The 12,519-nt window shown below is 35.1% G+C and overlaps 1 protein-coding gene across 1 annotated transcript in view; it reads right to left on the bottom strand.

Annotated features, from left to right (window-relative positions):
* Positions 1–12,519, bottom strand: part of LOC127718764 (mucin-17-like) — a 49,493-nt gene that overhangs the window by 35,952 nt on the left and 1,022 nt on the right. The window contains exon 2 of the mRNA XM_052224816.1: positions 8,267–12,491. Coding sequence (XP_052080776.1) covers positions 8,267–12,491 — 4,225 coding nt within the window. The remainder of the gene's footprint in view (positions 1–8,266; positions 12,492–12,519) is intronic.

Genomic DNA, 12,519 nt, shown 5'->3' with positions numbered 1-12,519 from the left:
CCTAATTTTGGACCTCAGTTGAAGAACTTCGGTGAATTTACCCAACTCGCCTATCTGCTATCTGGTTCTGGCAACTTCAAGGACTTACCTATCATTTGTTCATAGTATGGACAAAGGCTTTGTCGTAGTAAATTTTCTTACAATTAAAGTTTGGAGGGGTAGGAACTCCTTACGCCAAATTTTAACCTCGGTTGCAGTAGTTCCATGACTCATTATGAATTAATTCACCTGGGTTATCTAATGCAGGCAACTATGTGCCATTGAATTTCATCTGTACCTGGTGTGGTAAAAGCTTTGCCGCGTAGAGAATTTTTTTGACGAATAAAATTTTGAAGGGGAAAGGTGACCATATCCCAACTTTAGACCTCAGTTGCAAATGTTTCGAGAATTTATCCACCACGGCCAGGCAACAAGTAGGGGATTGCCTATCATTTGTACTAAGTGTAGGAAAAAGTTTACCCGTAATGATTATTTGACAAATTAAAATTGGGATGTGATGGGGTGTGCATACCGCAAATGTAAAAACAGTGGAAGAAGTTCCGGAAATTTACCCATCTTGGTCGTCGTGTCCAGGCAACCTAAGGCAATATCCTATCATTTGTTCTTAGTGTGGACAAAAGCTTTGCTTTGCAAACTTTTTTTATCAATTAAAGAAGGGAAGTGGTAGGGTCACAAGTCCTTAACTTTCGAACTCAATTGTAGACGATCCGTAACTTTACCCACCTGGGTCTTTAGGTCCAGGCAACCTTAAGCAATTGCCTGGCATTTGTATCTAGTGTGGACAAAAGCTTTGACGAACAGACATTTTAAGGAATTAAAGTAGGGAGGTTGTACGGTCAACCGACCCTAACTTTGGACCTCAATTGTAGACAATCCACAACTTTAAACATATATATAAATATAAAATCGATTTTGACTTCGTGAAAATGTATAGCATGACAGAAATGATTGTCATCAGATTTGAATGGACGTTTCATGTTTATATAAGTCTTCGGTTTTTAGGCGTGATCAGTTTGGCGCGTATTTCTTATTGTTCGCTGGCTTATTGTTCGCTAGCTTGATACACCTTATTGTTCGCTGGCTTATTGTTCGCTAGCTTGAGTCTGGTCAATCAGTATGTATGTTAGATTGCATGTGTTGTTTGTGTGGATATTGTATGAACTTTATGATTTGTGTTGATTTATATGCTCTTTAAGGGCCCTTTGATTAGGAATAAAGATATTTGAATTTGAATTTGTTATTAATAAAAAGCTTATCTGCACTGATTCTTTTTTTAATTCTTCCAAGACATAACGTTGCTTGAAGGTTAGGAAAAATGATGAATTATGGGCCCTAAATTCCTAAGACAAAACGCTTCTAAAACAAATAACCATGTAAATAATAAACAATCTTCTTACTCTATAACACACTTCAGATGCTTTAATTTAGTTACCGTATGCGTTATAAAGCACCTAAGACGAGATCCATATACGCTTTCGTACGCATGTTTCTAATGTTATCGTAAAATCAGAAATCAGGAAGCCTCAAATTATTGTAAATATCACCCCATCCTCTCCAATTTATTTTTCACCAGGTCCATTTTTAAAAAGTATAAGTCTATAAATAAAATTATATTTTAAGTAAATATAATATGTATTATCTTTCCGACACTGTCTTATTCATTTTGGTTATAGAAGTTCTTCGTGCTAAATTTTACAAAAACATGTCAACTTTGAAAATTGGTAGCAATATGTCTTCAACATCAACATGTAACGCTGAGTGGCATTTTGAAATTATGGAAATGCATATAATAAAAAATTATATTTAAAATTGTTATACAGTATTGTAATTATAGGATATACTCTTTATTATTAAATTTCATTTGAGATAAAGACATGAAAAACAAATTTTAGACCCTTTAAGAAAAACATGTAAAACAAGCACTGAACTGAATTTTGAACTTGTTGGAGAATTAATCTTCATAACGTATAAATATTATCGTTGTGAATGTTCGTGTAATATTGGCTAACGTACCTAAGTCATCTATTTGAACCAGTCTTCGATTTCCAACCTTTTAAAACTTGAAAGTTTGCACCCTAATTGTGAAGACTATACAAGTCTTTTTCGTTCATCGAATTTATCTACGATTTAAATATTTTTGAATTTGATAACCGCTGTGTATTCTTTAACAGCTGGGCTAGTTTTTCTGTCAGTAAGTAACCTCTCTTGTAAATGTGGTATAGTAATTAAATATATATATATATTGATATTACAATTTAATGTTTATTAAATAAAAAAACAAGAAGTGTGAAAGTCTTTGTTTCACTAATCACCTTATTTCAATTCATAAGTCAGACGGTCTATTTTGTATCTTTTAAATTAACGTCTTCATGTTAACACTGCGTAAGATTAAACGAAGTTAGACATAATTCCTTTTCGATGATTACATTTGTAAGTAACAATATATGAAAACGTTGTTCAATTCTAAACGAGAATTTCTTATAACTAAATACAGAGATTAAATCAAAATGTCGGGTCTTTTTTTGTGATATCGAAAACGAAAAACGAAAACACTTCCGTTATTTATTTTTGTTTTAAGATATCAAAAACGAGAACATGCTGGTGCATGATTCAAAGCAGCATTTCCATAAACGCCTCAATGGCCATAGAAGTGATATCTCTAAGAAGCCACTTCTCCCAGTTAGTCAGCATTTCAGACAGTCGGGTTACAAACTTGAAGACTTTAACCGCATGAACATTCTACTGTTTGAACAAAACAGTCACTGGAATTATGCCCAGCAACAGGTTCGGGAAAGCTTTTGATGAAATGAACTAAATGTACATCATCCAAACGGCATCAATAAGACATACTAGCAGTGTTATTTTACACTCATTTTGGGATGTATATATACACAGTCACGTCTATTGAATATTGAGTTTTGTTTTATACTATGATCTTCAAGGTTTGGGAATAAATCAATAGACCAAAACGTATCTGTATTATTGAGCTATTTTAAACATACAACTAGTATTGTCAAAATTAAGCCGAAATATTTGCCAACTCGATTTTATGCGCTGAAGTACGTCCATTATTCATTTTTCATTATTCAAAATTCAACATTTAGTGATGAATAATAAGTAATGAAATAGTTTATATTTCAGTATTCAAGTTGATAAGTGAAAAATGAAATAGAAAATTTATTTTTTGACTGTGACACTATATCTCGTATTTCTGAATTCGTCATGTTGGTGTTATTTACCAAATTTTCAAATAAATATAAGAAAAAAAATCAAAACCGTGACCCTTTTTAATTTTTATCTTAATGTTTTTATTTAGTTTCAGAGGATAAACTAGTGGGTTTCCCCAACTATTTTTAACTGAAATTTCTTGTTTTAATGTATGGACGACCTGAACATAGCATACTAGTATATAAAATTTAAAATACTATTATAATACATTGTCTTTATTTTGATTTTCACTGGACCTTTGCTATTATTCATAGATATTATAATGAAAAGATGTGGTATGAGTGCCAATGAGACAATTTGTAAAAGTAAACCATTATAGGTCAAAGTACTTTCTTCAAAACGGATCATTGGCGCACACCGAACAGCAAGCTATAAAGGGCCCCAAAAGATGACTAGTGTAAAAGCATTCAAACTGGAAAACCAACGGTCTAATCTATATAAAAAAAAAACGAGAAACGAGAAACACTTGTGAACCACATCAACAAACGACAACCACTGAACATTAGTTCCTGATTTAGGACTGGTGCAAACAAATGCAGCGGGTTTAAACGTTTTAATAGGTACCAACCTTCACCCATACCTTAAACAATAGTGTAAAATCACAACATAGAAAAACACACTATAAAATATCCTATCATATTTAATCATCCCCTGATTAAAGATATAACTTATTGATTGTGCTGCAATGCCCATTAGAGGGGTTACGGAGGACCTAAATGCCAATATACGCGTGAAAATTAAGAAATAGCCAATTTTGAATAATGTAATAGATATTTTGAATAATGGAATGGACTGCTGCGACCCTTCGCCCCAAATTACAGAAATACCTATTAGAAAGCTTATCAATGGAGGAACAAAAGGCTTATAATCAATATGTTCCGCAACGCCTATTAGAGGAGTTACGAAGGACATAAATGTCGAAATACGCGTGAACATTAAGAAATGGCTTATTTGGAATAATGGAATGGACTGTTACGACCCTTCAGCCCCTAATTACAGAAAACTTCATATTCCATTTGAAGGCTTATTGATAGAGGAACAACATGAATATAATCAATATGTGCCGTAATGCCGATTAGAGGGGTTACGGAGGACCTAAGTGACAAAATACGCGTGAAAATTAAGAAATAGCCAATTTTGAATAATGGAATGGATATTTTGAATAATGGAATTGACTGCTGCGACCCTTCAGGCCCGAATTACAGACATACCTTATACGTCATTCGAAAACTGAAGGCTGTAGCAGTCCATTCTATTATTAAAATAAGGTATATATATAAACTATTTCAGTATTCATTATTCATCACTAAACATTGAATAGTGAATAATGAACTATTTCATTATTCATTATTGAATTTTGAATAATGAAAAATGAATTTTGAATAATGAAAAATGAATAATGGACGTACTTCAGCGTGGTTGTTATACCATAACACCATCTTCGTATATTACCATCTTATATTAGTACCGTTGTGCAAATCTTTAGACCTATATAATTTTTTCCTTGTCAGCGCAGCATCGTCTATTCTAGACGATCCGGCACCTATTAAATTTGTTGTTTGATCCTATTTACAGACTTATATATACATAACTAGTGATCCGTTATATATATATATATATATATATACTAGTCTAAATTGAAAACAACGTTCAAACCTATGATTGCGTTGGATAAAAACCGCAATTTTTATACGTGTGCATGCAAAACAAAGTTCTTGATAGAGAGGTCTAAATAAAGCACAAACAAGATTTTCCAAAAGCTCATAAAATGTGAAAAAGTATATTTTAACAAAACGCATTTGACTAGCAGGTCGAACAACTGATGTTCTTAAACCCTGCTGACTGCCATTGGCGATTGCCGAATAAAACGATCACAAGATGTAACAAAATGGATCTTATTATTAATTTATTACCAAACAGAAAACAATAAACTTGCGGAAAAGATGGTATACCGCAAACATGAGGTGCAAAAATTTGTACACCATATCCGGATTTCGACAATTAATGTCTCTTCAGTGATGTTAGGGATCGAAACGGTATTTGGAAGGCCATATAATTTACCTCAATTTAGGATAGACTCTTGAATTTTAAAGAGTCGAAATAGGTTGAACGGATCATATAAACCCGAAGGAAAATATAATACAAGCCCAAACCTATGATTGCATTGGATAAAGACCGCAATTTTTATACATGTGCACGAAAAACAAATGTCTTGGGAGAGGGTTCTAAATACAGCACAAACAACATTTTCCAAAAGACCAAACAAGTAAAAAAGTATATTTTAACAAAACGCATTTGACTAGCAGGTAAAACAACTGATGTTTTTAAACCATGTTGACTGCCAAATAAATTGATCACGAGATGTAACATGGATCTTAATTATTAATTTAATACCAAACAGAAAACAATAAACTTGCGGAGAAGATGGTGTACCGCAAACACGAGGTGCAAAAATTTGTACACCATATCCGGATTTCGACAATTAATGTCTCTTCAGTAATGTTATGGATCGAAACGGTATTTGAAAGGCCATATAATTTATCTCAATTTAGGATAGACTGTTGAATCTTAAAGTGTCAAAATAGGACGAACGGATCATATAAACCTTAAGGAAAATATAATACAAGCCCAAACGAAAAAATATAAACAAGTCTAAATTGAAAACAATGTTCAAACGTATATTTGCGTTGGATAAAAACCGCAATTTATGTACGTGTGCATGTAAAACAAATTTCTTGGTAGAGGGGTCTTAATACAGCACATTAAAAAACATTTTCCAAAAGACCAAAAAAGTGAAAAGTATATTATAACAAAACGCATTTGACTAACAGGTCGAACAACTGATGTTCTTATATATATATATATATATATATATATATATATATTTCGACTCTTCAAAATTCAAGAGTCTATCCTAAATTGAGGTAAATTATATGGCCTTCCAAATACCGTTTCGATTCCTAACATCACTGAAGATACATTAATTGTCGAAATCCGGATATGGTGTACAAAATTTTGCACCTCATGTTTGCGGTATACCATCTTTTCCGCAAGTTTATTGTTTTCTGTTTGGTATTAAATTATTAATAAAGATCCATTTTGTTACATCTTGTGATCCGTTTATTTGGCAATCGCCAATAGCAGTCAGCAGGGTTTAAGAACATCTGTTGTTCGACCTGTTAGTCAAATGCGTTTTGTTTAAATATACTTTTTTCACATTTTTGGTCTTTTGGAAAATGTTGTTTGTGCTGTATTTAGACCCCTCTACCTAGACATTTGTTTTGCATGCACACGTATAAAAATTGCGGTTTTTATCCAATACAATCATAGGTTTGAAAGTTGTTTTCAATTTAGACTTATATATCTATATATATATGTAACACTCAGAAACGTGTCCTTCCCCCCAAACGTGTCCGATTCCCCCAAACGTGTCCACATGACGCCACTGAACTGCAAAACAAGTCCAAACGTGTCCATTTTTTTATAAACACCCAAACGTGCCCAATCCCCCAAACGTGTCCATATCAAGCTTAATTTTTTCTTTTACTGGAACTATCATTCGTGTCCATATTATAAATACGTAGGTTATTTTAAGTTATTGTTTTTTCATTAACGTATACTCATTTTATTATTTCATTAAAAAATAGAAATAAATTACTTTAGGTCTTTTTTAAACCGGCAGTTTAACCTGGTTAAAAGTGGGGGCGTCCGTTCGGCTATGTTGGATGTAAATGTAAGCAGCCATGCTCAGTTAAATTGTAGATATTAAATCAGATACCTCGTGTAGGGAGAACTTTTATTTAAAACGGCCTCTATTACATAACGGAGATTGCAGTAGTTTCTTACTGAAGTCATAAAAAAATCGGTCTTCACTCGCTCTTATTTTTTTTAGATTAAAATCCCAACTAGTGTCAATCCCGAATAACCGTCAAAATTTAGGCCCAATCCTAAATTCCCGGTATGATAATAGAACCTATATACAGTATTTATTGTCAACATGATGTCGTTCTAATAATGCATGAAATATTGGCACTTGACGTTATTTCTCTTGTTCGTGTGTCTTTAGTCAAGTTTAGTGATGCTCGAAACCTAAAATTTATTAAAAACCTGAAAACCAGTTTATGATTTGAAGAGCTTTTAAAATATCAGAACTGTTGAAAAGAAGGGAAGTCAATTCTTCTAAAAGCCCGCCGTCGGATTAATATAAAAGGCATCATAGGAGTTAATTAGTAACACATAATTTACATAGTAAACCATTAATTCAACTGCACTAGAATTATTTGTATGTTCGCTCTAAATGAGCATGAAATACTTGCAACTGGACAATAAGCAAATTCAGTTTAAAGTTAATTCATATGTTACATATTACATTTGCAATTATGATAATCATTAACAACCGGCATTGAACAAACTAATGCTAATAAATTACTACCTCATCAACTGTTTCCCCCATCATAGAATTGCCGTAACGTTATTGATTTCATTTAGGACATACATGTATTAGCGCTAAAAGACGTGAGACGTTCTGGCGTTTAACAGTGGACACGTTTTGGCGAATAACAATTATCGGACACGTTTGGGGGTTATGAAATCGGACACGTTTGGGCAACATTGAATATTACGGACACGTTTGGGGGGAATATACACGTTTGGGGGAATCGGACACGTTTGGGGGGAAGGACACGTTTGGGAGTGTTACATATATATATATATATATATATCTTTTTCAAGAATCAGTCTTTATTTCACGTATATTGTCATGTATGAGAATCAATGTAACAAACTTGTCTTTGCAAAATGGATATTGATAAAGGCATAATAACGGAGCTTAAAATGGTGATAGTCAATCACATTTCTGAGAATTGAGAAGATTGACTTCTGAAATTGTGGGTAAAGGTTGATACATAATATTTTAAGCAAGTCGTTTGAAAATGAAAGAGTCACAATCAATTTTAAAAGATGTTATCTTTACCAATATTCTTCCACATATTCTGATCAAAATAAGTAAGAACGTGTAATTGATATCTGATATAATTACCTAAATCAACTTTCTTAGCAGTAGTTTTGTCCAGACTGATAATCCCTGTTGCAGAAGACATTGTATTAGGAATTTTTGGTATAGCCTCCTGCGATGTTACTTTTGGTTTCAGAGCCTCTGTTGATACTTTTGGTGTAGGAGCCTGTGTTGTTACTTTTGTTGTCTTAGCATTTGTTGTTACTTTCGATGTAGAAGACTGTGTTGATACTTTTGTTGTAGGAGACTGTGTTGATACTTTTGTTGTAGGAGACTGTGTTGTTATTTTTGTTGTAGGAGACTGTGTTGATACTTTTGGTGTAGAAGCCTGTGTTGATACTTTTGGTGTAGAAGCCTGTGTTGATACTTTTGGTATAGAAGACTGTGTTGATACTTTTGGTGTGGGAGCCTGTGTTGATACTTTTGGTGTAGAAGACTGTGTTGATACTTTTGGTGTAGAAGCCTGTGTAGATACTTTTGGTGTAGAAGCCTGTGTTGATACTTTCGGTGTAGGAGCCTGTGTTGATACTTTCAATGTAGAAGCCTGTGTTGATACTTTTGTTGTAGGAGACTGTGTTGATACTTTTGTTGTAGGAGACTGTGTTGATACTTTTGTTGTAGGAGAATTTGTTGAGACTTTTGATGTAGAAGCCTGTGTAGATACTTTTGGTGTAGAAGCCTGTGTTGATACTTTTGGTGTTGAAGCCTGTGTTGATACTTTCGGTGTAGAAGCCTGTGTAGATACTTTTGGTGTAGACGCCTGTGTTGATACTTTTGGTTTAGAAGCCTGTGTTGATACTTTTGGTGTAGAAGCCTGTGTTGATACTTTTGGTGTAGAAGCCTGTGTTGATATTTTTGGTGAAGAAGCCTGTGTTATTACTTTTGGTGGAGGAGACTGTGTTGATACTTTTGGTGTCGAAGCCTGTGTTGATACTTTTGGTGTAGAAGCCTGTGTTGATACTTTTGGTGTAGAAGCCTGTGTTGATATTTTTGGTGAAAAAGCCTGTGTTATTACTTTTGGTGGAGGAGACTGTGTTGATACTTTTGGTGTCAAAGCCTGTGTTGATACTTTTGGTGTAGAAACCTGTGTTGGTACGTTTGTCGTAGAAGCCTGTGTTGATACTTTTGGTGTAGGAGCCTGTGTTGATACTTTTGGTGTAGAAGACTGTGTTGATACTTTTGGTGTAGAAGCCTGTGTTGATACTTTTGGTGTAGGAACCTGTGTAGATACTTTCAATGTAGAAGCCTGTGTTGATACTTTTGTTGTAGGAGATCGTGTTGATACTTTTGTTGTAGGAGACTGTGTTGATACTTTTGTTGTAGGAGAATTTGTTGAGATTTTTGGTGTAGAAGCCTGTGTAGATACTTTTGGTGTAGAAGCCTGTGTTGATACTTTTGTTGTAGGAGACCGTGTTGATACTTTTGTTGTAGGAGACTGTGTTGATACTTTTGTTGTAGGAAATTTTGTTGAGACTTTTGGTGTAGAAGTCTGTGTAGATACTTTTGGTGTAGAAGCCTGTGTTGATACTTTCGGTGTAGAAGCCTGTGTTGATACTTTCGGTGTAGAAGCCTGTGTAGATACTTTTGGTGTAGAAGCCTGTGTTGATACTTTTGGTTTAGGAGCCTGTGTTGATACTTTTGGTGTAGAAGCCTGTGTTGATACTTTTGGTGTAGAAGCCTGTGTTGATATTTTTGGTGAAGAAGGCTGTGTTATTACTTTTGGTGGAGGAGACTGTGTTAATACTTTTGGTGTCGAAGCCTGTGTTGATACTTTTGGTGTAGAAACCTGTGTTGATACGTTTGGTGTAGAAGCCTGTGTTGATACTTTTGGTGTAGAAGCCTGTGTTGATACTTTCGGTGTAAAAGCCTGTGTAGATACTTTTGGTGTAGAAGCCTGTGTTGATACTTTTGGTTTAGGAGCCTGTGTTGATACTTTTGGTGTAGAAGCCTGTGTTGATACTTTTGGTGTAGAAGCCTGTGTTGATATTTTTATTGAAGAAGCCTGTGTTATTACTTTTGGTGGAGGAGACTGTGTTGATACTTTTGGTGTCGAAGCCTGTGTTGATACTTTTGGTGTAGAAACCTGTGTTGATGCGTTTGGTGTAGAAGCCTGTGTTGATACTTTTGGTGTAGAAACCTGTGTTGATACTTTTGTTGTAGAAGCCTGTGTTGATACTTTCGGTGTAGAATCCTGTGTTAATACTTTTGGTGTAGAAGCTTGTTTTGATACTTTTGGTTTAGAAGCCTGTGTTGATACTTTTGGTGTAGAAGCCTGTGTTGATACTTTTGGTGTAGAAGCCTGTGTTGATACTTTTGGTGTAGAAGCCTGTGTAGATACTTTTAGTGTTGAAACCTGTACATGTGTAGATACTTTTGGTTGAAGGGCCTGTGTTGATACTTTTGGTTTAGGAGCCTGTGTTGATACTTTTGGTATAGAAACATGTGTTGATACTTTTGGTGGAGGAGACTGTGTTGATACTTTTGGTGTGGAAGCCTGTGTTGATACTTTTGGTATAGAAGCCTGTGTAGATAGTTTTGGTGTAAAAGCCTGTGTTGATACTTTTGATGTAGAAGCCTGTGTAGATACTTTTGATATAGAAGCCTGTGTTGATACTTCCGGTGTTGAAGCCTGTGTTGATACTTTTAGTGTAGAAGCCTGTGTAGATACTTTTCGTGTAGAAGCCTGTGTTGATACTTTTGGTGTAAAAACCCTTGTAGATACTTTTGTTGGAGGAGACTGTATTGATACTTTTGGTGTAGAAGCCCGTGTTGATACTTTTGGTGTAGAAGCCTGTGTAGATACTTTTGGTGTAGAAGGCTGTGTTGATACTTTTGGTTTAGGAGCCTGTGTTGATACTTTTGGTGTAGAAGCCTGTGTTGATACTTTTGGTGTAGAAGCCTGTGTATATACTTTTGGTGTAGAAGCCTGTGTAGATACTTTTGGTGTAGAAGCCTGTGTTGATACTTTTGGTGTAAAAGCCAGTTTAGATACTTTTGGTTTAGGAGCCTGTGTTGATACTTTTGGTGTAGAAGCCTGTGTTGATACTTTTGGTGTAGAAGCCTGTGTTGATACTTTTGGTGTAGAAGCCTGTGTTGATACTTTTAGTGTAGAAGCCTGTGTAGATACTTTTGGTGTAGAAGCCTGTGTTGATACTTTTGGTGTAGAAGCCTGTGTTGATACTTTTGGTGTAGAAGCCTGTGTTGATACTTTTGTTGTAGAAGCCTGTGTAGATACTTTTGGTTTAGGAGCCTGTGTTGATACTTTTGGTGTAGAAGCCTGTGTTGATACTTTTGGTGTAGAAGCCTGTGTAGATACTTTTGGTTTAGGAGCCTGTGTTGATACTTTTGATGTAGAAGCCTGGGTAGATACTTTTGGTGTAGAAGCCTGTGTAGATACTTTTGGTGTAGAAGCCTGTGTAGATACTTTTGGTGTAGAAGCCTGTGTTGATACTTTTGGTGTAGAAGCCAGTTTAGATACTTTTGGTTTAGGAGCCTGTGTTGATACTTTTGGTGTAGAAGCCTGTGTTGATACTTTTGGTGTAGAAGCCTGTGTTGATACTTTTGGTGTAGAAGCCTGTGTAGATACTTTTGGTTTAGGAGCCTGTGTTGATACTTTTGGTGTAGAAGCCTGTGTTGATACTTTTGGTGTAGAAGCTTGTGTAGATACTTTTGGTTTAGGAGCCTGTGTTGATACTTTTGGTGTAGAAGCTTGTGTTGATACTTTTAGTGTAGAAGCCTGTGTAGATACTTTTGGTTTACGAGCCTGTGTTGATACTTTTGGTGTAGAAGCCTGTGTTGATACTTTTGGTGTAGAAGCCTGTGTTATTACTTTTGGTGGAGTACACTGTGTTGGTACTTCTGGTGTAGAAGCTTGTGTTATTACTTTTGATGTAGAAGCCTGTGTTGATACTTTTGGTGTAGAAGCCTGTGTTGTTACTTTTGGTGTAGAAGCCTGTGTAGATACTTTTGGTTTAGGAGCCTGTGCTGATACTTTTGGTGTAGAAGCTTGTGTAGATACTTTTGGGGTAGAAGCCTGTGTTGATATTTTTGGTGTAGAAACCTGTGTTGATACTTTAGGTGAAGAAACCTGTGTTGATACCTTTGGTGTAGAAGCCTGTGTTGATACTTTTGGTGTAGAAGCCTGTGTAGATACTTTTATTTTAGGAGCCTGTGTTGATTCTTTTGGTGTAGAAGCATGTGTTGATACTTTTGGTGTAGAAGCCTGTGTCGATACTTTTGGTGTAGAAGCCTGTGTAGACACTTTTGGTTGAGGAGCC

This window comes from Mytilus californianus, unplaced genomic scaffold, assembly GCF_021869535.1.
Source record: "Mytilus californianus isolate M0D057914Y unplaced genomic scaffold, xbMytCali1.0.p SCAF_10, whole genome shotgun sequence".
Lineage (NCBI taxonomy): Eukaryota > Metazoa > Mollusca > Bivalvia > Mytilida > Mytilidae > Mytilus > Mytilus californianus.
The sequence above is the reverse complement of the archived record's forward strand: the minus strand, read 5'-3'. Positions and strand labels throughout refer to the sequence as shown.